At 45.8% G+C, this 24,969-nt stretch overlaps 11 protein-coding genes across 11 annotated transcripts; 5 read left to right on the top strand and 6 right to left on the bottom strand.

The window, feature by feature from the left end:
- Positions 1-138: 138 nt before the first annotated feature.
- BABINDRAFT_8221 (uncharacterized protein) lies at positions 139-810 on the bottom strand (the record flags this gene model as incomplete). The annotated part of the gene is made up of 1 exon (XM_019132759.1): positions 139-810. The coding sequence occupies one exon, from the start codon at positions 808-810 to the stop codon at positions 139-141; it is 672 nt and encodes a 223-aa protein (XP_018985373.1).
- Positions 811-1,726: 916 nt separating this feature from the next.
- On the bottom strand, positions 1,727-2,176 carry BABINDRAFT_167139 (uncharacterized protein; the record flags this gene model as incomplete). Its single annotated transcript, XM_019130490.1, has 1 exon — positions 1,727-2,176. One exon carries the CDS (start codon positions 2,174-2,176, stop codon positions 1,727-1,729), a length of 450 nt encoding a protein of 149 aa, XP_018985372.1.
- Positions 2,177-4,135: 1,959 nt separating this feature from the next.
- INN1 (Inn1p) lies at positions 4,136-6,274 on the top strand (the record flags this gene model as incomplete). The annotated part of the gene is made up of 2 exons (XM_019131770.1): positions 4,136-4,938; positions 5,524-6,274. 2 exons carry the CDS (start codon positions 4,136-4,138, stop codon positions 6,272-6,274), a joined length of 1,554 nt encoding a protein of 517 aa, XP_018985371.1.
- Positions 6,275-9,063: 2,789 nt separating this feature from the next.
- SPO11 (Spo11p) lies at positions 9,064-10,008 on the top strand (the record flags this gene model as incomplete). The annotated part of the gene is made up of 3 exons (XM_019131762.1): positions 9,064-9,289; positions 9,338-9,635; positions 9,693-10,008. Coding segments are annotated over 3 exons (840 nt in total), but the record flags the coding sequence as incomplete, so codon positions are not given.
- Positions 10,009-10,325: 317 nt separating this feature from the next.
- On the top strand, positions 10,326-10,675 carry BABINDRAFT_161683 (uncharacterized protein). Its single transcript, XM_019128948.1, has one exon. The coding sequence runs from the start codon at positions 10,452-10,454 to the stop codon at positions 10,629-10,631; it is 180 nt and encodes a 59-aa protein (XP_018985369.1). The 5' UTR covers positions 10,326-10,451; the 3' UTR covers positions 10,632-10,675.
- Positions 10,676-11,300: 625 nt separating this feature from the next.
- On the bottom strand, positions 11,301-13,110 carry BABINDRAFT_138977 (Zn(II)2Cys6 transcription factor domain-containing protein). Its single transcript, XM_019127121.1, has 2 exons — positions 12,653-13,110; positions 11,301-12,600 (listed from the first exon to the last, which is right to left on the bottom strand). The coding sequence occupies exons 1-2, from the start codon at positions 12,738-12,740 to the stop codon at positions 11,348-11,350; spliced, it is 1,341 nt and encodes a 446-aa protein (XP_018985368.1). The 5' UTR covers positions 12,741-13,110; the 3' UTR covers positions 11,301-11,347.
- A 4,022-nt stretch (positions 13,111-17,132) lies between these two features.
- Positions 17,133-18,522, bottom strand: BABINDRAFT_161679 (uncharacterized protein). The gene has a single exon (XM_019128947.1). It carries the CDS (start codon positions 18,184-18,186, stop codon positions 17,152-17,154), a length of 1,035 nt encoding a protein of 344 aa, XP_018985367.1. The 5' UTR covers positions 18,187-18,522; the 3' UTR covers positions 17,133-17,151.
- Positions 18,523-18,622: 100 nt separating this feature from the next.
- Positions 18,623-19,942, bottom strand: BABINDRAFT_161678 (uncharacterized protein). Its single transcript, XM_019128946.1, has one exon. The coding sequence runs from the start codon at positions 19,883-19,885 to the stop codon at positions 19,022-19,024; it is 864 nt and encodes a 287-aa protein (XP_018985366.1). The 5' UTR covers positions 19,886-19,942; the 3' UTR covers positions 18,623-19,021.
- Positions 19,943-20,462: 520 nt separating this feature from the next.
- On the top strand, positions 20,463-21,392 carry BABINDRAFT_161677 (uncharacterized protein). Its single transcript, XM_019128945.1, has one exon. The coding sequence runs from the start codon at positions 20,480-20,482 to the stop codon at positions 21,191-21,193; it is 714 nt and encodes a 237-aa protein (XP_018985365.1). The 5' UTR covers positions 20,463-20,479; the 3' UTR covers positions 21,194-21,392.
- A 209-nt stretch (positions 21,393-21,601) lies between these two features.
- BABINDRAFT_8215 (uncharacterized protein) lies at positions 21,602-23,080 on the top strand (the record flags this gene model as incomplete). The annotated part of the gene is made up of 1 exon (XM_019132758.1): positions 21,602-23,080. One exon carries the CDS (start codon positions 21,602-21,604, stop codon positions 23,078-23,080), a length of 1,479 nt encoding a protein of 492 aa, XP_018985364.1.
- A 342-nt stretch (positions 23,081-23,422) lies between these two features.
- On the bottom strand, positions 23,423-24,385 carry BABINDRAFT_36288 (uncharacterized protein; the record flags this gene model as incomplete). The annotated part of the gene is made up of 1 exon (XM_019131763.1): positions 23,423-24,385. The coding sequence occupies one exon, from the start codon at positions 24,383-24,385 to the stop codon at positions 23,423-23,425; it is 963 nt and encodes a 320-aa protein (XP_018985363.1).
- Between the last annotated feature and the right edge of the window lie 584 nt (positions 24,386-24,969).

The following is a 24,969-nucleotide window of genomic DNA, read 5'->3' as shown; positions in this document are numbered from 1 at the left end:
AATACAAAGTGAGCGTGACAAGGGTGCACCACAAGCATGGAAACAGGTTGTTCAGATCCTGTATGGGCCAGAAAAATGCTTGCCGGTAAAGAAAGGGAAATGCTGGTACAGGGATAAACCCCTATTATTAACGGCTAATTAGTTTTTTCTAACGACAGGCATTGGCTGCTCCGGGCGTGTATAGTCAGGCAAGTCATCCATATCGGTCCTCGCGGTGTTACTGGAGGAATGTCCTGGTGGGGGACCGGCCGGTCTAGCAACACTACCCAATTCGTAGGAATCACGACCGCCATAGTAGGACGGAAATTCTTCATTTCCCCGGTGGTCTGGGTCAACATGTGCGGATTGCGGGGGCTGCGGATTCACAGAGTAGGTACCGGTACCGGTTTCGTCGCTAACTACGGGCATATTACTGCCTGGGGGAGCTCCAGTCGGGGGCTGGAATTTGGGGCCGTCATTGCTCTGCGTAACATAAGAAACAAACGTTCCGTCGTTGTTATAATACCCAACATCGGTGGCGTTCCCGGTTGCAGAGTACGGAGGCACGTAGGCCCCACCCTCTCTGGGTTGGTTGTACAGGTTTTGCGACTGGTAGTACAGCGGTGGCGTCATCCATGCAGTACCTCTGAGGGGAATCTTCCCGATTCTTAAACGCCTTTTGTTGGCTCTTATTGTGCAGAAGATAACGACAAGGATGACAGCAATGATGATGGCGAAGTACGCCCATCTGGCTCCATTATTGGTGCTAGCAAACCAGATGTCACCGTTGTCATTGTTGCTTCTGGCGTAAAAGTGTCTAACAGCAGGCATTGGGGTTAGAGTTGAGAGGTAGTTTGACTGAAGCAGTAGTTTGACTCCTGTTGGTTGATCTTGTATGTCCAGGATCGGTTGAGGGACAAGTTGAGGGGTAAGGTTTCGAGGCGTATGTCTTGGCACTGGGGTTGGGTCTGTTTATGCTCTTAAATCGCAGCTGAAGGGAAGAGATTGGTCTATACAGCAAAGAAAAAGTGATGGTATCAGCTTATTTACGGATCCAGAGACCTGTCAAAGATTGCGAGATTAAAAACTCTCTATGATTGGCACAGCCATGCAGTGTGTGTGTGATCCGTAATTATACCGGTCTGGAGAATTTAGCGTGATGTCATTCTTGAGTTTCGTTGACTGCCTAATACGGAATAATTTCGCACTCAATAGTGATTGTGCTCTGCACCTGCCGTACGCCTGAGAGACTAGGCCAAGGCGCAGTAAACCATATTGTTCACCCCTTACTGAGTTTTGTAATAAGCGTTTGAGGACTCATGACTAAACTGACATGATACGAGTCTTGTCTTTTTTCCCCCCGTAGATAGTGATATTAGAATATATTATATCCACAGCCTGCTGAGAAATGGTTATCGAGAGGAAGTTACAGATCCACAAATGAAAGTTTAACAATTTAAAGCAACAATATACGGAAAAACAGCAATATTTGTGTCCCGAGGAAACATTTAGTATCATTAGGGTTATAAGTCGCGCATTTCATCATTCAATCGATATCGTATACGGAAGAGCTCGTATACGGAAGAGTTCGTATATCATTCCACTTTCCATACATACCAAAAAGGTATAAAACGAAATCTGGGGTATCTCCACCCACGCCAGAGCGGACTAATCCATCACCCATAGCCAACAGGGACTCCAGTACAATCAAAGTTATCAACTCTATTTGTTATATTAGTGCTCCTTTTTATCTGTGTGCGAGAGTGACACTTGAAGTCACAGAACGCGCCTCTGAATTCTCAAAGTTCGACACATTCAGAGCACGTCTGGTACTACCAGTGGGGACTTGGGTCGCATCGCTGGTGCGTCTCCTGCTTTGGCCCACTGCTTCTTGGGGCACGTAGTGTAAAAGCGGGTTATTCGCGTAGTTCCAGGCGCTGGAGCCAACAACAGTGCTTGATCTGGAGGAGCGAAACGGTCTTGTAAATCTGTGCTTTCTGCTATTGCTGTTCGCCCGTGCGGCCCTCTCCGCTTCCTTCGCGTCTTCGCGCGCCTTCAATTCTTCCGCTCTGATCCGCCACATTCTTGCAGCATCTGGAGCTTTCAATGGAACCCCCAGATCGTCGAGGTAAATGTTGTCGTGAGGAGACCAGACCGTTTTGAGGGCCTCTGGCTTGAGTTGCATATTGAGCTTCATAGTGTAATAGGATTTAATAGTACGTGGGCCAAATTATGACTGGAATATCGTTTTAAAGGGGATGCGTTCTTAGTTATATATCAGAACTACCAATAAGGTTCAATTTATTGCCGTGTACTAAATTAAGCTAGCTTAAAAGGCCAGGAGAGTACGGACTGTGTGGGTATTTTCCAGCATGTGGAGAACTTCCTATTAATTGCCATTTGCGCGTAGGTTTGAGACTATGCACGGAAACCTGTTCTGAGCCGTTGTCGATTTTCTACTTGGCAACTTCTAGGATTGCTTCTCTACCTGGTGGCGACTAGGATTTATATCTCACTAGATTCTCGGTCAATTACCTTTTTTTTCAGTCAACATCCCCCTCGTATGATCCCTAGAGTTATGTACTAACCCAACCAAGCAGCGCTGTAGACTTTCTAGTCTATAGTCTTGTTACCGACGATGCCGGTGATTCAGCCAGCGCTGGGCACGGAGGCTGGACTCCTCGTACCGGTATATACGCACAAATTCCAGCTTTCGGATCTTGTTTATGCAAACTTCCGCCAGATCCTGTTTATTCATCTTCCCAGATGCGCAGCACCCCTTAGAATGGCCAATAATCTTCCAAGCCCTACCAAATGTACGGTACTCCTTTGATAGTATGCAATAGCTCTGCGGTTTTCGGCCAGTTATCCGGGGTATATGTTGTAAAACGAGGCGCAGCCAATATGTGCGTTGCCGTAGCAATGCAGTGCATCGCAGCGCAGCAGGGACTGCATAACTGGAATTCTGACGCACGTTCTATTAAAACCTTTCCTGCAGATGATGACCCAAACAGCGCAAGCCTCCCCAGCGTTCCTTCGCCAAAATCTCTGCAAATCTAGCTAACCCACGATATTTGCGTTATATGGGGTGATGATGATGCGGGTTCAAAATAGATATGCGTGTCTACGAACAGGGAAGATAAGTGCCGAAAGTCTAAGTACGGCTAGTGACAAGGTGGAAAAGTATATCTGTCTCTGGAAGGGCCTATTCGTGGATAAGTTAGCTTAGAAAAGATGGAATTGATCCGACAGGTGAATGACTTATGCAACGCATTAAGATAGTCGTTATCGGGGAAATTGATATGGGTCGATGAAGGCTCGGAAAGGATTGCATTTATTTAACAGTTCACCTCTTGTTTTGTATGAACATGACTTGACAGGCAGATATTATGCAAGTTAGGCATCTATATATTGGGGTTAGACGGAAGCCTTTAGACCAAGCGGCATGGATGTCTATCACTCTTAATTATCATGTGAAACGGCTTTGAAATTTAAACCACCGGACGCAAAGGAGACTAACTGGGGGGGTAGGAACCGCGCTAAACTGGCATGACGTCGGCAGGCCGATATCTAGTCCCACTGTTGACCAAAGGGGTTATGTAAGCACCGGAACAAAATAAGTACACCAGCGTATAGGCGCGTGCAAGGTGCGACAAAAGATACTTCGTATTCGATAATTAATTAAAACTGAGTTTGACACTATTCAAAATATTAAAGATAGCGTACTTCCAATAATAAGGAAGTTAAGGTACTGATGAAACTCTCAGGCAATGCCACCATACATACTCAGTATATGTGGCTTATGGACATGGTAAATAATATCCAATGACGGACTGCCAACTTTGGTTAATAACTTACATAATTTCTGTTGCCTCTGAAATCCTTCAAACAGTTCAAACCCTAACTCCGCCAATCTGCTAATACCAACTTCACTAAAAAGTAGAAACATAATGCTTTGCGTATACCACAGCCCTAGACATAGCCCGTAGAAAGCTACGCCACGCGACTTTCACACGTGATTCACTCACGTGATCGTGTCAAGCTCATGCGTATTTATTCCAGATCAACACCGTCGGTGTCAGGCTCCCAGAGCGCGCTAGGCTTTAATTGCTTACACTTCTTCGTATCCTGAATTACACAGCTTTCTTCCGTCCTTATGCCAGCTAATTTTAGAGCTACCGGTCCTATATCCAGTGCCGATGGGACGCTTATTATCATATCGTGCAAGGGCAAGCACTTGCCGAACAGACGAAAGCTCGAGAAGCAGAACCCCTATGTGCTTCTCCGTATTGGCTCCATTGCTGATAGATCTAGCTATGATTTCAGAGGGGGTCAAACGCCGGAATGGAACCACGAATCACGTTTTGAGCTCACCGCCGACCGGCCGCCGTTGATGAAACTAGACGTGCTAGATGACACCAAGGACGAGCCTACGCCTATTGGTAGTGCTGAAATCGACTGTACCCCTGTGTTCAGTCGATCCCCAGACGGAAGATACATCTATGACGACTGGTTCAAGCTCTCACTTCTCGGGAAGCCCGCGGGGATTATCCGGTTGGAGATGACCTTCTACCCTCTGGTGCCTCTTATTCCCCCGAAGGGTCCACTGGCAAGTAGTATTCCCACTTCCATGAACAATTCACTCGGGGGAATGTCTCAGAAAACTGTCTCCCCACCGTACGGCGGAAGCTCGACCGTTTTCTCAACCCCCCCAGGCTTCAACTACTCTCAGGGCCGATCCCAGGGCTTATCGTCAAACTATCATAAAGAGCTGCTTCCCAGACCTAATATTCCGTCGCTCATGGATGAATGTGCCGGGACTTCCCAGAAACCCCTTCGCACTGTTTCGCCGGCATCGTCGTTGTTCCAAAACAACAATCAGGAGACTTTGAATAACACGTTTGAGAGTACTCAGACCAAATCAAAGGGTGCCAAGATCATTTCCAAGTTCACCAAGAAGTGGACCCAGCCATCGGAGAGGGTCTGGAATAAAGACAATGTACTGGCTTCCAACGACGGTGAACCTCCCTTGCCACCATCGCAGAGAGATGTATTAGATTTGCTAGAGAAGGAGGTTCAGGGAAATTACAGTGGGAAGCGAGGTATTACCAGTGACTCCTCGTTATCAGCCTCTCCGGAGGAGAGATTCTCCCCACCCCCTCCAATGCCCGAGAAACATCACCCGAACCGAATTTCTAACCTGGAAAATAGATATGGGAGGGGGAATGCAAAAGATGACTTTGAGAGAGATCACAACTCCGGAGGCCAAAATTGGATAAATCAATACGAGAGAACCCAAAATCCAAGAAATGAGTACGAGAGAGCCCAAAACCCAACTCAGTATGTAAACTCGAGAAATGCTTTCACCACTGATTCTATAAACGTCCCATCTACAAGCTTTCCCGACAACGTCAACGTGAGCGTTGCTTGCCACACGAACGGCAATATTCATATTGTCAGCGATGAATACGATACCTATCAAAGTCTCCCATCACCGCCACCACGTAACGCTATGCCTCGGTTCAAATCGTCAAGCTCGCTTAGAATCGATCAGAAGTCACCGCTGCACAGCACCGGGGGTGCTCGCCGCAAGCCTCCTAGTGACGATTACAGTATTCGGCCTATCCCGCAACAGCGTCACTCACACGATGGTGCTAATACAAACACGCCGATGTCGGAATTGCTGAAGAAGCTCAACTTGATTAGCCTTGAAAACGAAATTCCCTACTCAGCAGAAGAGATCGGGCTGGTGCAAAAGCGCCATTCCTTGCTCCCTGTGTCTGCGTCTTTCGGAGGTGCCCAACGACAAAGCTGGAACACCCCGCGCAGAGAAACGGCTCCCACTTCCGGGGATATCTACTTCCTTGGGTCCAAGCTCAACGACTCAGTCCAGGACAACAATCACGACACAGACGTGTATGATCCGGCCCATTTCGCGCCCACGCCAATGGAACATTTCACCAAATCGCAACGATTGCAGATGGGTCGCGAGTATGTGCGGAAGAACGACTTAAAGGTGGAATATGGCCAATCAGGATATCAGGGGAATGGTACCTGGGCCCAGGAGAGTCAAGACGAGAATTATGAGCAATACATACAGAGAAAGACGCAATATTCGCCGCCAAAGTTTAATCAGCAAGCAGCAGCAGCAGCAGGGTTTTCGTCTTACACGGAGAGACACGCTGATGCCAAGCCAGGTGTGCCTCCCAAAGTTCCGATTGGAATGACAGAGAAGGAGTACTACTTGTTAGAGAAAGACAGTTATTTGCGCGATATCCACGGAAGACGGTTATAGTTTGTGGCTTGCGTTTTTAAATGTTGGCAAATGCACATTCCTTTAAGCTAGAAAAAGTGGAACCAGACTTTGTAAACGATGGACTAAACGTTTCCCTGAGCTGTAATGCGCGTAATGTGCAGGTATGTTCATGCTTTGTTATGTAGCCCAGGAATCCGTTTGGTATTACGTATACGATTCTATGTACACCCGAACCATATATTCCCGGTGCTGCGTGTAATTAATCATTTCAATTTGCCATGGTAATGTACCTCGGAAGTTCTATGGATCGCTTAAATGCTTTATATCATGAAGAATGAACGGTAATGGAAAGTAAGACTCACTGCACCATAGCGCACGCGTTAGTTGGAGCGAGAGTGGTAGGAATTATCGCCTTTTGTAGTATGGATACAAACCCCTCTAGTACCCAAGGTGATATAAAACACACTATTCATATTGATTTCTCGCGTTCTATTATGCCGTTTCTCGTGGCACTAGAAGCTTCAGCACTGTGGATATCTCTGTAGGTACTAATAATGTTAGGGTGTTGGAATATCGAGTCAAAGAAGTTTTTTTTTCCGCTCCCAAATTTACTAGCTACAAGCTCGGATGATATCAGATCTTGTGTTTCGAGATTGCTTGTTACTTTGAGCCTTCCAAAGAACTCAGTGACTTCTGTTAGACGCTAGTATAGGAGTTGTAATATATTTAAGGCTCCGTATGAATCACTCCAGCATGCACGTCTCTGATTTACCGAATTCCAATTTTATTGTCGACAATACTCTGCGTCAGCGATATATTGGAATTTTAGACTGGCCGGCTCATTCAGAATGAATCATACAGTTACGTTTTCCTAGGACGCAATCGTTCCTTTGGAAGTTCTTTTCAAAATAAAATTTCCCCTTGAAAGCGGTTATGTCTTCAACCTTTCTTCAGCCTATGGAGTTATTAACACGTTGCTGACGGGAAAACTTCCCAAATGTGAATACGAAGACTCCTGCAGAATGCTGTACATTAGTTGAACAAGACAGACGTGCAGGCCTGCAAATTTTATGCAGTGGATGAAATAACCCAATCTCGCCTCACCATACCATAACCATGATAGAAAAATATTGGTTGCTCCATGGCTCTATATTACCACTTATCCGTACCCATAATTACCAAAAATGTGCAGTAAAGCTGAGTGATAAAGGCTGGTACTGTGGGCCGTCCATGTGAATGTTACTACGTGCCGCTACGAACCTGTAGTTAGTGTGCATGTGCATTACGAGAAATTTCAGATCATGCCTATTGAAGAATTCGAGTGGGCGGCGGGTTTTAAAATGAAAAATTTCAGTGTACTTCGCGTGAGTGATGAATAGAAGTCTTTGCGACTATTTGAAGGAAAAGAAAGTCTAGGTTAGACGGACATATCAAGCTTCAATACGTGAAATCAGGCCATACGGCTAAAAACCGCAGCTTAGACGGACGAGACTCTCGCCTGACTAAAGCTAAGTGGCATGATTTTCTCGTAAAATTCAGTGACCCAAAATTGTACTTCTCCTTTTTTAAAACAAAGGAAGGAATGAGGTAATACCTAAAGCATGGATGGTATAATAAAGTAGCTTTACACCAGAAAGGTATGCGATTGATTCGGATCTAGAAATAGCACTATCAAAGCCTTAAAAGGAGGAGATCAGATCACCCATTCCTTCAAGCTTAACGCGAATTGCTAGAATTTGCAGCTAAAGGGATTTTCTAGGGCTTAAAATCCCTGGCGTGAAGCGGCTGTCATTGGCCCTACATGAGCATGTAGATCTTGCAGCACAACCCATGCGGATCAGCATCTGGCATAAGGAGATATTTTATTACGGATACGCATCTTTTATGGTTTAGACGTATAACCGTGCGAGTAATGGAGCTTATTTTTCTTTTTATAGATCGTCTACATTTGAAGAGCCGAGTGAATTCCGAAGGAATCGAGAGCGCCCGGAGCTGCAACGTGTTGCTCCGTAAATCTCCGGACCCGCATCGTCTTCCTTTAGAAACCATCAAGTTTTGATTTGCGGAAGTGGATTTCAAAGTGAATATACGGGTGGAATCGTCTGTTTTATATCGAAAACATTTTTAGCCGCTTAAACCATCGTTAAAGTTTACCCGGCAAAAAGTTCGATAGTATGAATTTATCACCACCCGGCGTCAACTCGCAAAACGCACATTTTAAAAATTCCCTCCCTACGTTTCCTCCCTTTTGTCACCACTTCATCTCACACCAGCCTTATTCCATCTTAAACTCCACAAACACTTACTCAACATGAGTTTTTTATGGAACCGAGAGTTAAAGACTGAAACGAGGGATATTTGTTTCATACAAGACATCCCGAATGCTCACAGGTAAGAACAAACCGACCTCCCAAGAATTCCCATTAATACATCCTCACAGATACCCCCTTGAAACATAGGAAAGCATAGATACTAACATCTACAGTCATTCACCATTGTCAAAATTGAAGAATATCCTATGTACGATAGAAGGCTGTTTCAACGACGAGATGGAATCCCCGAGTGTAGTCAACTTGATTTGGAAACGAAAGCAGAAACAAAAGCGAAAAGCCGAGGAGGAGCCTAAGCTATCTCCTCTGGCTAAGAGCAAACCAAACAGTAATGCTTTCTTAACCGTAAAACATTCAATGATGGCAAACTCATACCTTGAAGCCAAAAAGTTTAGTACGTTTACCCTAGCACGAGAAAATATGACAAACTCGTACCTTGAGGCTAAAACGGTTTGTATGTTTATAGTTGGCTAACAACCCTTTTCTCCAGTGACTCAAGTTGTTGTTATTCGGATATTGGTGGAAACCCTATCCCAGGCTCGGGCGATCACCCGACGTGACGTCTACTACCGGGATGTGCGACTCTTCAGTAGGCAGACTGCAGTAGATGGCGTCATAGACGATCTATCGTACAGTCTCGGCTTGCCTTGCTACGAGTTGGGAGTGATTGCTTCTCAGAAAGGCCTAATCTTCGGCGATCTTCGTATGGAGTTCGCAAATCCTGGTAGCAAACGCATCCATCACGTCACATTTTCTAAGCTGCTGGGATCAGGATTAATACCCGTAATCCCGGAGAAGGCCAAGATATTCCTTGACGACGACATAAATGCGCCGCACCGCCTAGAATACATTCTCGTAGTGGAAAAGGAAGCCGTTTTTAAAACGTTGGTGGATTTGGAAACTGGCCGAGATGGTGAAGGGGTTTCACACAACCGTATCATCGTTACTGGTAAGGGCTTTCCCGACCAGCTTACGAAGCGCTGTATACGAAACTTGGCCACTAGCTTCCCGCAAGTGCCTATATTCGCGTTCGTAGACAGTGATGTATATGGCTTGATGATCCTCCGACAGTACACTTCTCTCAATATCGCACCGTCTGATTTATTAGACGGAGATCTAAACTTTAGCTATTCTAACCAGAACGAACAAAACTCCCATATCCCGCTAATCCGATACATGGGGGTGGAATTGTTCGACTATCTGAGCGGCTGGTTAGAGATCACTATGAGGGATTTCAGAGTCATGAAAAACTTTCTAGTCTCGTTGAGCCACTTTCTGTACGCGAATCGCAGAGCTGCAACTGAGCATTGTCGATGGCTGAGAGAGATTCAACGGGGCATGTTTTGTTTCAAAAAATCAGAAATGAACGTTGTTCTGAATAAAAGTGTCCAGGATATTGATGAATACGTCAATGAAAAGGTAAAACGATACTTTCAGAATTAAAAGGCAACTTACCACACTCCCAGGACGTACGATGGACCTAGAGTAACGTTCTGGGAAGCCGACGTGGCTATGGAACTATCTAACAGGGAGGAATCTCGAATACCTTCCCCGTGCCTCTTATTATATTTTAGCATTTCGCAATGTCCAAAATCAAATATAGTCATCACTCAGCTTTCTTTGGGAGTTACTTCACTAAAACAATTTGCAATGTCACACGCAAGATACTATCTACGTGAACTGGGGCCCTATCACGAGTTGTGCGTTTCAAATATCGTTAATGAATGCTTTAAGACAGTATTTTAGCACTTAGGGGCAGGAATTTTTACGGTTTATGAGAGCAAAGGCCTACGAACGGAGATCAAGAAACGAAAAGGGTAAGATTCAGCGAGTACACATATACAGCCAGTATAAATTGGGACCATGAATATTGAAATTTACTTACCATGTCATTACCCAACAGAAGATTTTTCCTAAACTCATCGGCATCCACTACCCATTCTTCCATGCCAGAAGAGATTCCAACGTCCACAAAAATCCAGAACATGAACTTTGTCGGAAAATCTCACTATTACCACATACCTCATTCATCCAAGTATGAAGTTGATAGCACGAGAATCGAGTAATTCGAAGCGTTCTTTTAGCAGCGTTGATAACTTTTACTCTTTAACTTTTCACTTTTGATTCTATACGTCTACTCATTCATTTCGATGCCCGAAATTCACATCCCCTAAAACTTTGTTCAAGCTGAAAAAAAAAAAACCAACGTCCCTGGCTCAAGTTTGAGCCTGGCACAGAAGACCCCCTCTCACAGAAACAATACATACCTTTTGTGCACATCGATATGTTACCAAAACCAACCTCTGTTTTCTACATCAATCCCTGCTCTTTCTTCTGTATCATCCTCACGCATACTAAACTCCCCCCACGTCCCTTCTACTACACAATTACCATCCCTTGATTCACTCAGCTCTCTCATTTCCATCGACACCACCCTTACAATTTCACGCATAATAAGTTAGATCGAGCAGTACTTTCAACACGATGATTCCTCGTTCCAACTCTAGCAGAGAAGTCATTCAACCATGCCCACCTTTACAGGGCAACCAACACATCTATCAAAACATAACACATATAAGGGGTGTCGAGGACAGTATGTTGGGAGTGAGTACGTACACGGGAATACAGGAAGAAAAAAGCATAATCAGAATCGCATACAGTGCTGGAGCACAGGCGTATAAGCATTAGCCAGGAAATCTCAGATAGCATACCTACCGTACACATCCACGCTATTCTACCAAAACAGAAGTGAAAGTTAGTCACCACCAATATAACTCAAGGTTCAATTTAAGAGAAACTTGAGTTGGCTCCCTCGTGCTTCGTCTGAGTCAGGCCCCAAGACAGCTGTATCTACACAGAACAGCTCACTTTTGGACAGGACACGGGCGTTATATCCTTCACCTACGGAGTCTTTCTCGTTGTTCAACAAATAAGTCAAACCTGCGACATTGTCCTTCTCAGGGGCAGAAGAGCTGAATTGCGGTTGCTGAGAAAGGGGAATGGCCGGCGGAGGTGACCCACAGTCTTGGCCACTGGTTTCCGCTACATACCCACCATCTAAAGCTTCTTGAGGCGGAAATCCGTGTAATTGTGGTTTTGTTCGATGGTACTTCGACTTCAACGAGTGCTTGATCCGCAGGCGAATGTTGTGCGATGAATGGCGTGATGTTGAGGAACCGGAAGCAGAGTTCGAGTCACCTTCCCTGGAGTTGGAGGACGCACTGGTGTACAGTACACTGGTAATGCTCCCGGGGTCGTTCGCAGTAAGTCCGGGTGTACCGAACTGGTACAGGGACAGGGGTGTGGACAGAACCGCACTGAAGGACAGGTCGCTCCGGGCCGGGTACTGGGACAGGTGGCTGGACAGAACTACGCTGAAGGACAGATCGCTCCGGGCCGGGTACTGGGGTGTGGCGGATGAAGAGTAGCTGCTCCCGGTTGAATGATTGGGCAGGGTGCTTGGTGTGGAAGCTGAGTGGCCAGGCGACTCCAAGTATTGTGTTCCTAGCGGGGGAGCAGCGTACTGGGGCTGTGCATACTGGACGTACACCTGGGGGTGTTGGGGCGGCGGCCCCATTCCGTAAGCGTTTGCCGAGAGAGAGGAGGAGGATAGCTCTGAAGATGGCTGGCACTGGGCGGACGGCCGTTGGGGCTGCAGAAATTGCTGTGGGGCCATTCGATAGCCCAGGGTGCCTATAGACGACTGGAAGTGGTTGAACGGCACATTCGGGGTAAAGTAGTCCAGTCCAGGGTGCCCGGTAGGTGATCTCCCTTGGTACACGGAGTACGGAAGGGAGGGAGGTTCATTCATATAGTCACTGGGGGTGGGTTTCATGAACAGGGATGCGATGGTTTGACCTAGTGGGTCCATCTGGCGGTCAGAGTCGATTTTGTAGACCTTGCTCCGCTGCAATATTTCCAACTCGTCCCGGGTGAGGTCGAGATAGCTGCAATGGGTGTCCTTTTTGCTACAAAGGCCACATCGCGGGATTCGTTCGTCGCACTTGACGCGGGCAGTTTTGCATTGCTTGCAACCTAGAGGGGTTAGTACTGCGAGCCATAGCGATTTCTTTGTGCTCTTACATACCGTTTCGTGATTTGCGATGCCGTCTTCGGGTGTTCTTGAAGATAGACATGTGGTGACCGTCGGCGTTTATCGGCGGAACGTGATTCATTAGAAGATTGTTGTCTAGGATCCAGAGTCGGGTAGCCGTTCCGTCTGAGAGGAGTAGTTGGAAGGTGTCTCGCAGGGCTGTTCAGAGGGAATATGGAGACAAGACTCGTTTGCGTGAAACGAGGTGAGAGTAAAAGAACGATGGGGATAAACGAGGGTGGACTGAAAGACGAGAACTAGAGGTTTAGATCAACGATAGCAAGATGTGTATGAATACGTTAAGGAAAATGCGCAGGTGGAGGTGGGAAAAAGCCTTACAAAGGGTAACCATATAAAGGATGATCTGGTGACCACGAATGATATGTAAATAGCAAACACTTGCCTCGACAATGACTTCGATTCTTGAAAGCGCGGTTGGTGCAATTCCTGAAATGTGTCTGACGTGCCTAATTTGCCTGTGTGACTAGCCGTAGTCAGATCTCAAGCCCTCAGCTGCACAGGGAACTGAAACCGTCGGGTTTCTTTTTTATCCCGAAAGTTACTTTTTTTCCTATTAAAGTGAGTCTTCGAATAAGCCCCCATGCATCTATAAGTAAATGAATGCTGGTCTAAAAGTAAAGCCCGTCAAGAACACGACAGGGGAGGGCCGGTTGCTTGTTCAATAGAGCATTCGCACGTTTACAGGATTAGAAGTCACATGTACAGATTCCGTTAGTGCATCTGGTTATTTGGCACGCTATAGATTGGGGAAGGGTACACTCCGGGGGAGGGGTTGCGATGACCAGAATAAGGCAGGCTGTTCTATAGTATCGGAACTAAGTATCTTGTCGTTAACATTTTAGGCGATAGGGACTTGTGCCGAAAACCGCTTTTTCGTCGCCAACGTTGCTGGCGGAATATGAAAACTTGTACCTCTTGTCTGCAGATAGTATGTAGACTAAGTGCCGTTGTGCATCTCCCCGCGTATGATTTTACGATCCGGTAAACTGAAAATTCCGGTTTGTAGTAGGCGGCGTCGGAGAACAGACTTTCAAAACGGAGATTAGTGTGTAGTGTGCGTATGCAAGTGTAAAACAAGCAGAGAAACATAATCGGAGGGCTCTAAAAAGAAATTAATATGCAGGATATGCAACCAAACCGAAGAACACTGATGCAGTAGACTTTTGCATGGGTAGAAGTGCATAATGCACAAACGGATCGGGCGGCGATAGGACTAGACGGGTCGCACCAAACCGGAGAAGTGTGATTAAATCCAGAAGCAATATTGTTTGAGTTCCTTGCATGATGACGCGGCGTACGTGCATTTCCACCCTGTCGTTTGAAAATTCCTCCCTTTCACTCTTGGCAGCTACGGAAGCTAATTGTGCATAGGGATCGCGAGCGAAAAAAAAGAACAGAATTACGAGCCAAATGCTCAATGCCAGGCGTGTACGTACGCTGGTGGTGGTCCGAGGGCAAGGATGTCCTGTACTGGGATAAATCAATTGTGCATATGAATGACGTGACATGAAACTGTTGGGATCGGAATTGCCAAGTACGATGTGTTAGTGTGTGTAAATAGTGCCTCCCTCAAGTAACGCACGGTTGCGAGTGGTGACGACAACATTGGAAGGCGTCCGGGCTTAGAATCGGTAAGTATAACCTTAGAATTGCATGTTATACTCCTGGTACTATGCGCCTTTCGTAATACTTAGTCATGTCCTTGTGACGGTTAATAGGGCACGGGGAGTGCATGCCCGTATGAAACTGACCCCGCAGTACCAGCCTTTCGTACATACTCCTGTTTGCATATCTTCGTATTCACGATCTACAGAAGTGCGCTGAAAGCTTGAGTGGCTCGCTAGAACTCGCACAGCGTTCCTTACAGCTGGAAACTCTACTACAGCAATCGAAGCAGTAAACCCTGCCGCCTTTATATCTACTCGTTTGGGGGGGGGCACGGCGCAGAAATTCATGTATCCCATCTTTAAGTTAGTCTAGACTATTCTTTTCGCGAGCTAGCCAGGGGCGCTCAATATATCTGAACGTTGGTGCCTGAAAAGCTATGTCGTAGCTATGCTCGTATATTCGCCATTTCCTCCGAGGATCCATATATGTGGATAATAAGGTTAGAGGCCAGTTCGGGTCTTGGCCAGTTTTTTTTTTTTGACACTAGCCGGACGAGTAAGCAATCCCTGTCTCAGGTAAGAGTTGATGGAGCGTCACAGCACATACGAAAAGGTCTGACATAATGGTACATGTGGTTTTGACCCTTCCCCTGGTAAAGTATGCAATAGTAGCGTGACCTCCTCCTTACTCGAAGTGCATTTCAAATGTTCTAGGGATGGCCTTCCGGATATGGGCGTAAGCGATTTCTATATTGCAAGAAGCAGTTCCAAACAGATCCTCAGATACATTCAACAACACCGAGTATTATAGGGCAAGATGGTATATTAATTTCTGATCTCAAACATTAGGCTCTCCCTCCTCCTGGAAGTGATAGTAATGAAGTGCTGTCCAGTGTACCCTGCCGTCGAAATTTGGTTGCGTAAGTACTTCACAAGGCGTGCAAGCCGCATGGCGCGATTTTGATGGTGTCACGAGAATAAACATAGGCCTGCATCCCCTAGGCTCTCTGTTGCAGTGACTGCAGTCCCAGAGCTTGTAATAACTTTGAAAAGCTCGGACCACCTCATATTTTCGACAAAACCAGGAGAAGGAACCACAGCAACTTTTTTCTGAAAGGAATTCCCTCAGTTTCCCAGCCAAAAAAATACGAAAAAAAAAGTGAAAAGCTAGTTAAAAGACGGCAAGGTAACCCCATACAATCAGACTAATGTTATCATTGCTTCGGCATCAACTCTTATTTCCTCGAAAAGAGTCTCAAATCGTAACTTTTTAGATCTTAGATGCCATGGAATTAAACTGAAACATAATCCTACCAGTAGTCCTTAAATGTCTACTAGGAATCGTGAGTATATCTCAAGACACGTACGTGTAGTACACCTCAATCCCAATATCCTTAATTTTTTAAGAGGCACCCCTTTCTACATATCAATATTGCGATTTTAATTGCAAATCGCATTAATGAGGGCATATATAAACGCTTCTAACTAGGTAGTCCTTGAAGCGACGCAGAATACCTGTAGACCATGCGTAGTCTTAGCAACAACCCATTCTTGCGAAATAATCTCTCCGGGAGAGAATAAGGGGAGACAGGAATTTCGGTGCTGTGAAAGCAATGAAAAATCTTTACAGGAGCTAGTCATCTAAATGGGAAGTTACGTATGCCGCTCTTTTCAGCGTCATTTCCTATTGCTTCATTTGTGGCCAAGTTCCGGCGTTGTTGCATAAGATATCGGTGCTTATCACGGTTATTTCTGCTTGCTTATATATAAGGGAGAAGCCAAGATCGCCAGAGCTTCATGACGTGGGTCAACCACTACGTTCTGGAAAAGCATTACAAAGGATCCCTAGTTCTAGTCGGGCATCTGCAACACGTTAGACAGTCACGTAGCTCCCATGCTACTGCATGCGTTAGAGCGGCTGCAGGCCTTCGCATCACGTTTAGGAATTTCTAAGCGTGCGTCATCTCTCGGTGGATTTGCGTGAATGCCCGGCATTCTGCACGTTCGTTGGTTAATTAATAATTGACTCGTCCGTTGCTGACTGAGAGGAATCTTGAAACATTGGATTAAGCCATCGGGAACACCTTTACTCATTGGAAGTACAGCATCACAGTAATGAATCCATTGGGTAGTAAGATTGCTGCCTGCATTGATATAGACGTTCCAAGCTTCTGGCGTAAGATACATGACGGTTGACTAACAGCTCCAGGGAGGTTGCGAGATGTCTTTGTTGGCCTAGGCAGGGCCACCGCCCGTCGTAGCGGGGAAGCACTGGGAATGGCTTTAGTTTTGAAGAGCACCCGCATGTAGCATATTTATCTGTTAGTTCCCGGCTATTGTTAAATAGTTCGAGTCCCTGGTCGAAGAGGCATAGTAGGGGCATGCATATTGAGATGGTTGTTAATGCAGTTAAACTATTAAACTGTGATTGAGATAACACAAAGTGTGATGGTTAAAACGGAGCTGCTTCCGCCAAGCGGAATTGTTGGGTATAGGCGCATAGTTTACATGTGTACACTTTTATCATTATTGGCCCTTGTAAAAGGAGTACGCCGCTAGTGCCGATGGAAGGCATGTGCAAAATATCATCTATTAATCGTCCGAATGCTAAAGTGAGGCGGCCAAGTTATAGTCCTTGGTCTCACCCTTGAAAGAATGACTTCGTAGTGAGAGACATTCAAAGTATGCGAAATCTAAAATGTATTAGGCGTCTCAAACAAATCGAGACATACTTGGAATCCCGCGGAATCTTACTTAAAGGTTTAAGTTACTTTAAAGTCACTTTTAACAGCTACAGCGCTAAGCAAATCCTCTACGCCGAAATCGGATAATCATTAATATGTATTGTCCGTTTCATATAAAAAATTAACGCCCCCCCTCAAAGCACAACGAATACACGTAATAGTTCATCAAATCCAACTCCCAACGCATTGTTTCCACCTCGTCCAAAATTTGGTAAAAATCACCATGCCCGGCTCTAACCAACTCAACTTTCAGCCCATCAGAGTTCAGGCAGCTAACTTTTAGCCCATCCGAGTTTAGGCAGCTAAACCTCAAGCCATATCTTGTCGTGGGGTGTTCGCTTTCCTTTAACATCATGCTATGCCGGCTAGATTCGTTCGCCTCATTTCTCGAACTCACGGTCTTGTTGGACAAGATCTCTTTTGAATAAATGGCTAATCCCGGTTGCAAAGTTCTCGTTTCACTTTCTTGGTGAACAGCACGTTCTCTGTAGTTCTGCATGGCCGCTTCGTGTTGGGCAGTTATGTCTGAGATTTTACGAGAATAAAAGTCCTCCACCATGTCTAGCCTCCTTTCAAGCTGAGAAATCTTCCTGTTTAGTTCCTCAACCTCTTTATCCTCCCGTTGATCTAGCAATATCCGGTTACGGATCAAGGGTTGGGTGGCTTCTACCCCGGGGAGAATTTTCTTTGTGGGACTATTCGGGGCAGTGTCGTACACCGACATGTCGGGGTCCAACTCAACGTCCTCCATAGCCATTCCACCCCTCCCTATCTCGTACTGAATCGAACCGTACCCTCTGTCAATGAAGTGGTTTATTTCCTTCTTAAAATCATCGTCAAGACAGCTGATCAACGTGATACACCACCCAGCCATTTTGCACGTGGTACCTAGAAGAATATACAATTCACAGAGCTTTGTCACCTGGTTGATGTCACCGTTATAGAGACTTATCTTGTTAAATCCCTCAAGATAAGTGTTTACTCTGTAAATAAGCACTGCTTCGTCAAGAATAGGGCCAAAATTGTTATGGCGAGGAAATGATACACTTTGTTCTGCAATTTGCCTCTTCAAGTTTGACCTAATCGTGTTGAAGATGTATTCATATTGCTCTAAGGTGGACTTTTGCGTTTCGCGATCCAAGTGCTTGAATTTCATCGATGGATTGGGGTACCTCCATGGGAATTCCTCTACCTCGAAAGATTCATCCAAAAGGATCCCCAAAGTCTCGATCACCACAGGCGGCTTGGGGAGGTTATGGGGCTTGTCGTTTTCAGCTATTGTGGAGCTCGGCACGTGGGAAAGCTAGACATGTTAGAACATATCTATGGCTGAACTGTCGTAAGGTGAGACTAACCCAATGGATCACGGCGAATATAAGCTTCACGTTAACCATTTTATAGCTTGTGTTTGATATCTTTATCATAAACTTTTATAATCTGGTAGTGGGGGTATTAATACCGCTGGGGATGCATTTGGGTAGCGGCGTGGCTCGTGCGGTACTCTCGGCTCACTTCCCTATTAGTCTTCCTGCTAAACCACAAGCCCACATTCAATTAACTTTAGTGGCAAAGAGGTTGATAGTAATCCAGATAATTAGTACATTTATATTTTTTTTTTCTGTCGAGTTCTTCGAGTGATTACATTGATAAGTGATTACATTGATAAGTGGTTATAGCCTTCAAAGATCTCAGTAGTCAAGCAGAGTATCAATCCAACTCTTAGAAATACCACCAACCCAAATAGTAACAGTATCATTCAACAATTGTTTGACCGTGCCGTGGATTTTCATTAGAAAATTTTGCGTGCGTGTTCTTCAGCGTCAAACGTCTACTAGGAGATAGAGATGTCGGAATGAGTCTCAAAATGACGTTCCAGCTGATCATAACTGAATCAGAATGTAATACACAATAGTCGGAACGCAGGGATCAGCAGGCTGAAATTTTGGCTTCGATAAGAGCAACACTAGAATGACTTCGCAAGGTCCACATATTTAGGTGCTGGTTTTTGCCGGTTGTTGCTTCTGCGACTGCTTCCCTTCCAGTGTCTTTGCTGGCTTTGGTTTAGTCCTGGAGACCGTGGCATCCGCATCTTTAGATTTTTTCGGCTTAGGGTTACCGGCTTTAGTGGTCGCCAGCTTTTCCTTCTTTTCGCCCTCTGGGGTCATCTTCTTTGGCTTTGGCTTTTTAGCCTTGACCTCGTTTAGTTTCGGTGCTTGACCAGGTGTACTCTCTTCTTTGCCCTTCTTCTTTCTCGATCTCTTCGATCTCTTCTTCTTCTCGGCATCCTTATCTTCAGGCTTGGCTGTTTTCCTGACCTGTTCGCGTTTTTCTTTGACTTTTTGTCTACGCTTTTCCTTTAAGCGTAATTTTCGGGAATTGACATTCGCCACTGGCGAAATGGACGGCATTTCCTTCAACTCGCCGCTCTTAAACTTCGCAAAGTTCTGGAAGGTTACGTCATCCGCAAGCAGCACGGTCGGAGCCGGTTCGGTGTCTCCAGCATAGCCAGGCATTCGTGGATAGAGCGACATCTGGATGAGTACTTTGAACACCTCTCCGGTTGAATCGTCCTTCAACTGAAGGTGCTGGTAGATACTGACGAACTGAGCCATGGCCGCATGGGTTTTGAAATTGACGTAGGCGCGTGAAAAGGTCGGAAGCTTGTAGGGCTTGGACGAATGGTGACCCTGGAAATAATATTGTTCTGCCACCGAACTCTCATTGACGTGGTCCTTCACCAGCTCAAAGAACTCGGCTGCTTTCATTACCGGCGGGATCAACCGCACCACCACCTTGAACTTCGCTTGAGGGGCATTTTCAACCAGTCTTCCTCGTTTTATCTCTACTTCGGCCATTCCAGGAAACTAAGAAAGGTTGAGGGGGAAGGGTGGGTGAGCAGCTGGGGGTGTTTCCTGGGTGAAAAGTAGGAGGGATATATGAAAGATGGACGGGATGTCCTGCATTATGGTCAGCACGAAAAAGGCAGAACCAATTCTCATACTTGGTCATACAAAAGGACAATAAAAATAAACCTATACAACGTCATGTAGAGAGGTATTTTAAGTTTCTTCATTACCAGATGAATGGTTTTTAAGATTCTGAATTATGACATTCCAAATATAGGTGTGCTCTGCGAAAAGCAACAGGCTAGGCTCGCAAGTAACAAGACAATACAGAATCCATCTACAACCAGAGTCTTATACATGCTGTATCGGTTAGGACTAGTATCCAAAAATACGTTCTCCTTTGTCAATATGAAACTTCAAACATATCATGTGTCACCAATTACATGATCAACATGAATGTATATGTTTCATATTGAACCCAAGCCGTAAGGAATTACATCACGTGATATAACCCGAATGACCTGTATCATACCCGATTATAGTGTTGTCCATGATAACACGTTCTGTTTCCTCCTAGATATCTCTACAACCAAGCCCCTTACCATGCTAGTTTCTCTCAGACCCAAAGTTATCCTCTTTGACCTTGATGGAACGCTTGTGAACTCCACCCGCTGCGTGGAAAAGGCGTGGCGCGTAATTTGCAAAGAGCACGACGTGGACGCCGAGTACTTATTCGAGCACTCTCACGGAGTCAGAACGGAAGAGGTGTTCAAGGCACACTTCCCAAACATTCCAGCAGACCAGCGCTCCATTGCTGCCTTTGAAAGCACTATCTATGGAGACTATGCTGACGATGCGGAGGAGATCATGGGCTCGCGCGAGTTGCTCCGTGCTTTGGACGGCGACGCGGCGCTCACACAGAAATGGGGTATTGTCACCTCTGGTACCCGTGGCTTGGCCACTACCTCCATCTCCAAGGTTCTCAAATTGAACCGTCCGCCGCGCGTATTTATCACCGCCGAACAAGTCACCAAGGGCAAGCCTGACCCGGAGGGGTACAACCGCGGGTTTGAGTTACTTAGAAAGCAGTTGGACCATGCACCTGAGGAAAACTTGGAGGCGATTGTCTTTGAGGATGCTCCTGCTGGTATCAAGGCCGGTGTGTCCTCCGGTGCCACGGTTATTGGGATCACCAGCACGTTTGACAAGGAGGCATTGCTCTCTGCGGGCTGCACGTATGCTATCAAAGACATGACCAAGGTCAAGGTAGTGGCCAACTCTCGCAGGGGTTACTTTTTAGAAGTGGATGTTTTGTAAAGATGGTTCAATGAAAAGACCCCTTGGTTTTTATAGAATGGCCCTTCCCTTGGATTTTAGAGCATGCAGTAAAAAGGGTTAGGCAAAAGTCTCGTATAGTTCCTTAGATATGATCTGGATCTAGAAAGGAGATATGCATATTTGAGCTTCCTTTCTGTAGTTATGGATCAAGAGAATAACAATATTATTGCTGAAGGGTTTATTGAATAATATCTTAGCCATTCGACAAGATTACGAGTCTACACCTTAGGGATTTAAACTCAATAGACGCTGTCTTAAACCTGTTCACCTCTGTACGTCATCCTCGCCGATCGATATCCTGCTGATATGCACGATAAGCATACATAATTTTTTTTCAAGATTTTTCACTTGACATAATTCTTCACCTCACCCACAGAAATCTACGTCATGTACCAAATCAAGTTCGTCAAGGCGCCGATATGTGAATTTATCCAGCCGGTCCAGGCAAGACGTGCGGGTGTGAAGGTCCCCGAAACATTGCTCTCTTCACTCCTCAACCCGAGCAACACCCGTGCCCTCAACTCCTCGTTCAAAATTTCCACCTTGGTGATGGTCACGAACGATTTGGGAGAGGATTTCTACCCGGGTAACTTGGATCTTACGGCACAGTTGTTCCTCCACTACCAGAGCTCCCCTACAGATGCCGACTCCGACTCTAACGAGCCCTTGTACCTCGACACGACTCCACTCACCTATGAGGATTTCCAGGAAAAGAGTGTGCTTTTTAGCACCTCCAAGACTCCTATCAAGTGGGACGGAAAGATGCGGGAGACAAGGTTGGAGTTTGGTGTGCCGGCCCACACATTGGTGCCGAAATTGAAGGAGTTGGAAATCAAATTGATGAACTACAACGTGAAGCATCGCCTCTCGAAAAAGGCAAAATCTGTGTTCGACCCTCTCCAAGATGAGTTGTTCCTCTCTCTTCGCGTCCTCAATGTCCCTAAGAAAACCTCCCGTTTCGCCCCGCCGTCAAAACTTGATAATGCTGCCGCTGGTATCAAGGGTACGTATGCAGAAATCCGCTCTCTGTTCGAGGCGGAAAACATTGTAGCGGCCCCGGAACAGAGCACAGTTATGGAGCTTGAGGATACAACGGTGCTCGATGTAGTTTCGTTGCCTTTACAGATCACCCTTTTTCAAGGCGCAGATGTCACGGTGCTCGAGCGTTTTGTCTCAGACAAGTACTGTGTGCGGTACTTACCTATTGGCATTCCGCCGAAAACTTCGCTTGACGAGTCTCCCAAGGACTTGAAACTCGAAGCTAAGGGTGTGGTCTTGCTCGAGGAGCTCTCCAATGGCATTGCGCGCCACTTATGGGACGCGGGGATTGTTGTCGCCAAGTCGCTCCCGAAGTTGTATCACGGCTTTCCGGCGGGCAGCAAACCCGATATCTTGGAGTTGGGTACCGGGATCGGAATTGTATCTATCGCCCTGTCTATTGTCTTTCCGAACGCTAACTACTACTTGACCGATTTGTACGACGCCAAGGAGATTTGCGAGTTCAATATCGGTATGAACTACGGTCCCAGGACTGTGCGAAGGCTGGCCGAACCCATATTGATCAAGTTTGATGAGCTTGATTGGGAGGCTACTGAGTTCCCTGACTTACCTCCGGTGTGGTCCTATATCGTCATCGCTGATTGCACTTACAATCCTACTTATTACGATGCGCTACTCAGCATTATCATCAAGCAGGTGAAGGGCGATAAGAATACCAGAGTCATCTTAGGACACAAGTTCCGTGATTTGGCGAACGACATCTGTTGGTTTGGGATGTTGGCCCAACAGTTTGCAGTTGAGAAGGAAGTTTGGGTAAAAAACGGCTCCAACGTTATGCATTTGGGGTGTTGGAAGCTCCGTGAATAGAATCTTGCGGATTGATGGCGATAGATAATTCTTGCTCATCTCTAAAGTTTGAGAGCAGCCGTATCTTTGGTCAGAGCTATGTAGATAGGCTAATCGTGCCGCACCGCGTCTTTCTAGTTACGTTTTTGCTAAGTATAAGTTTCAGCCGACGGAAAGTCTAATTGGTAACTCTGCACAATATAAGAGTTGAGTAATAACGTGTATGTCTTTAAAGCACCCACAGAGTGCGATGATAGTCATCTATGCATTTAGACCACCCACCTGTCCCCAGTACTCGATAAAGTAAATACCTGGTTATATAACCTCCTTCAGAATTCTGTATCAGGGAATCCTCCCCAAAATTTACTCGCTCTTGGTGTAAGTTGTAAATCCAATCATCTTGGCCCAAATCTCCGGCATCATCACAGAGTGAGGTTCATCAATCCCAATTTGGTCCAAACCAGCGAGATCCTCCGCGGTTAATGGCGCCAAGTGAATGTTTTCCTTCACTCTGGAAATATTAACCGATCTAGGAATCACACTTCTACCGCTCTGCACATGGTATGATGCTAAAACTTCGTTGCCAGTGACGTTATACTTCTGGGCCAATTCCTGGACCAACGGAAGTTTCAAGTTAGGTGCACCCGCAGCACCTAATGGAGAATAGGCAGTGATCAAAATATCGAGCGATTTGTCAAACTCGACAATATCCTTCAGAGGTAAGCGCGGATGGCACTCAATTTGGTTCACTACCGGCTTCACTCTAGCAACCTTCAATAATTCAGTAAGAAACGCATTACTGTAGTTGGAAACCCCGAGAGATCTGGCCTTATCAGTAGTGCGGTAAAGGTCCTCCATTTTCTGGTAAAACTTGATGTAGCTTCCATTTGGATTGAAGACAAAGGTGCCGTCCTCACGTTTAATAGAATTTCCGTCTTCGTCTCCTTCCATACACAACGGCCAGTGTTGTAACAAAAGATCGACATAGTCCAAGCCTAAGGCTTTCAACGAAATATCAAGACACTTGGCCGGGTTATCAAAGTACGTACACCAAATTTTGGTGGTAATAAACAAGTCTTCTCTCTTGACGATACCCCTAGCAATCACATCTTTGATGGCAGCACCGACATACTCCTCCGAACCGTACATCCTAGCAGTGTCAATGTGACGGTACCCGGCTTCGATAGCAGCAATGACTGCTTCGGTGGTCTTAGCCATGTGGGGGCCCATATTGGCAGTTCCCAACCCCAACGCAGGCATCTTCTTGCCGTTGTTAAGGGTGAAGGACACGTCGGTAAGTAATTTGTTGGTATGGGCTGGTGCCATTGTAGAGTATGTTTGGATTGTAGTATACTGTAGGTGAAATAAACGCAATAATCCTGGGGTTGATCAGCCTATATATACCTACAGTTTAGGCGTCTGGTGAGTATCTCGTAGAAGTTAGTTTTCCGGAAGCCTATCTGAAGTCCCGTGAGATAAAGGGAATTGAGCTGGCAAAAGGGTTAGCCCCGAAAGTGTCTATCTCCCCTTGTCAATTAGTAATCAATCGCAAAGGTCTCTCAATTTCTTCCCGTTGATTGGTCATGGCCTTTTATGGTGGATTACTAATCCACAGAGATAGGTTGAAAGACCCCCGCAAGTAATAAGAACATGCGTCGTGTAAGCTCTACCACTTTATGCACTCAGACGTGCGAACCCTATAAACAGCAACCGAGTAGACACGTTCAGATGGGGGAATCTTGTTTTTACCCTGATCCCAAATTCAGATACTATACTCCATATTTTCAGATGAGGGTTGTTTTCGACCAATTTCTTAAAAGTTGTTTTCATGGGCCATAAAAAATATCGTACTGGTTGCTTTCACATAGTCCGAAGATACTGCACTGTAGAACTAGCCTGTTAGTACGTGC

This window comes from Babjeviella inositovora, assembly GCF_001661335.1.
Source record: "Babjeviella inositovora NRRL Y-12698 unplaced genomic scaffold BABINscaffold_6, whole genome shotgun sequence".
Lineage (NCBI taxonomy): Eukaryota > Fungi > Ascomycota > Pichiomycetes > Serinales > Babjeviella > Babjeviella inositovora.
Note: the sequence above shows the minus strand (reverse complement) of the source record. Positions and strands in the feature narration are given on the sequence as shown.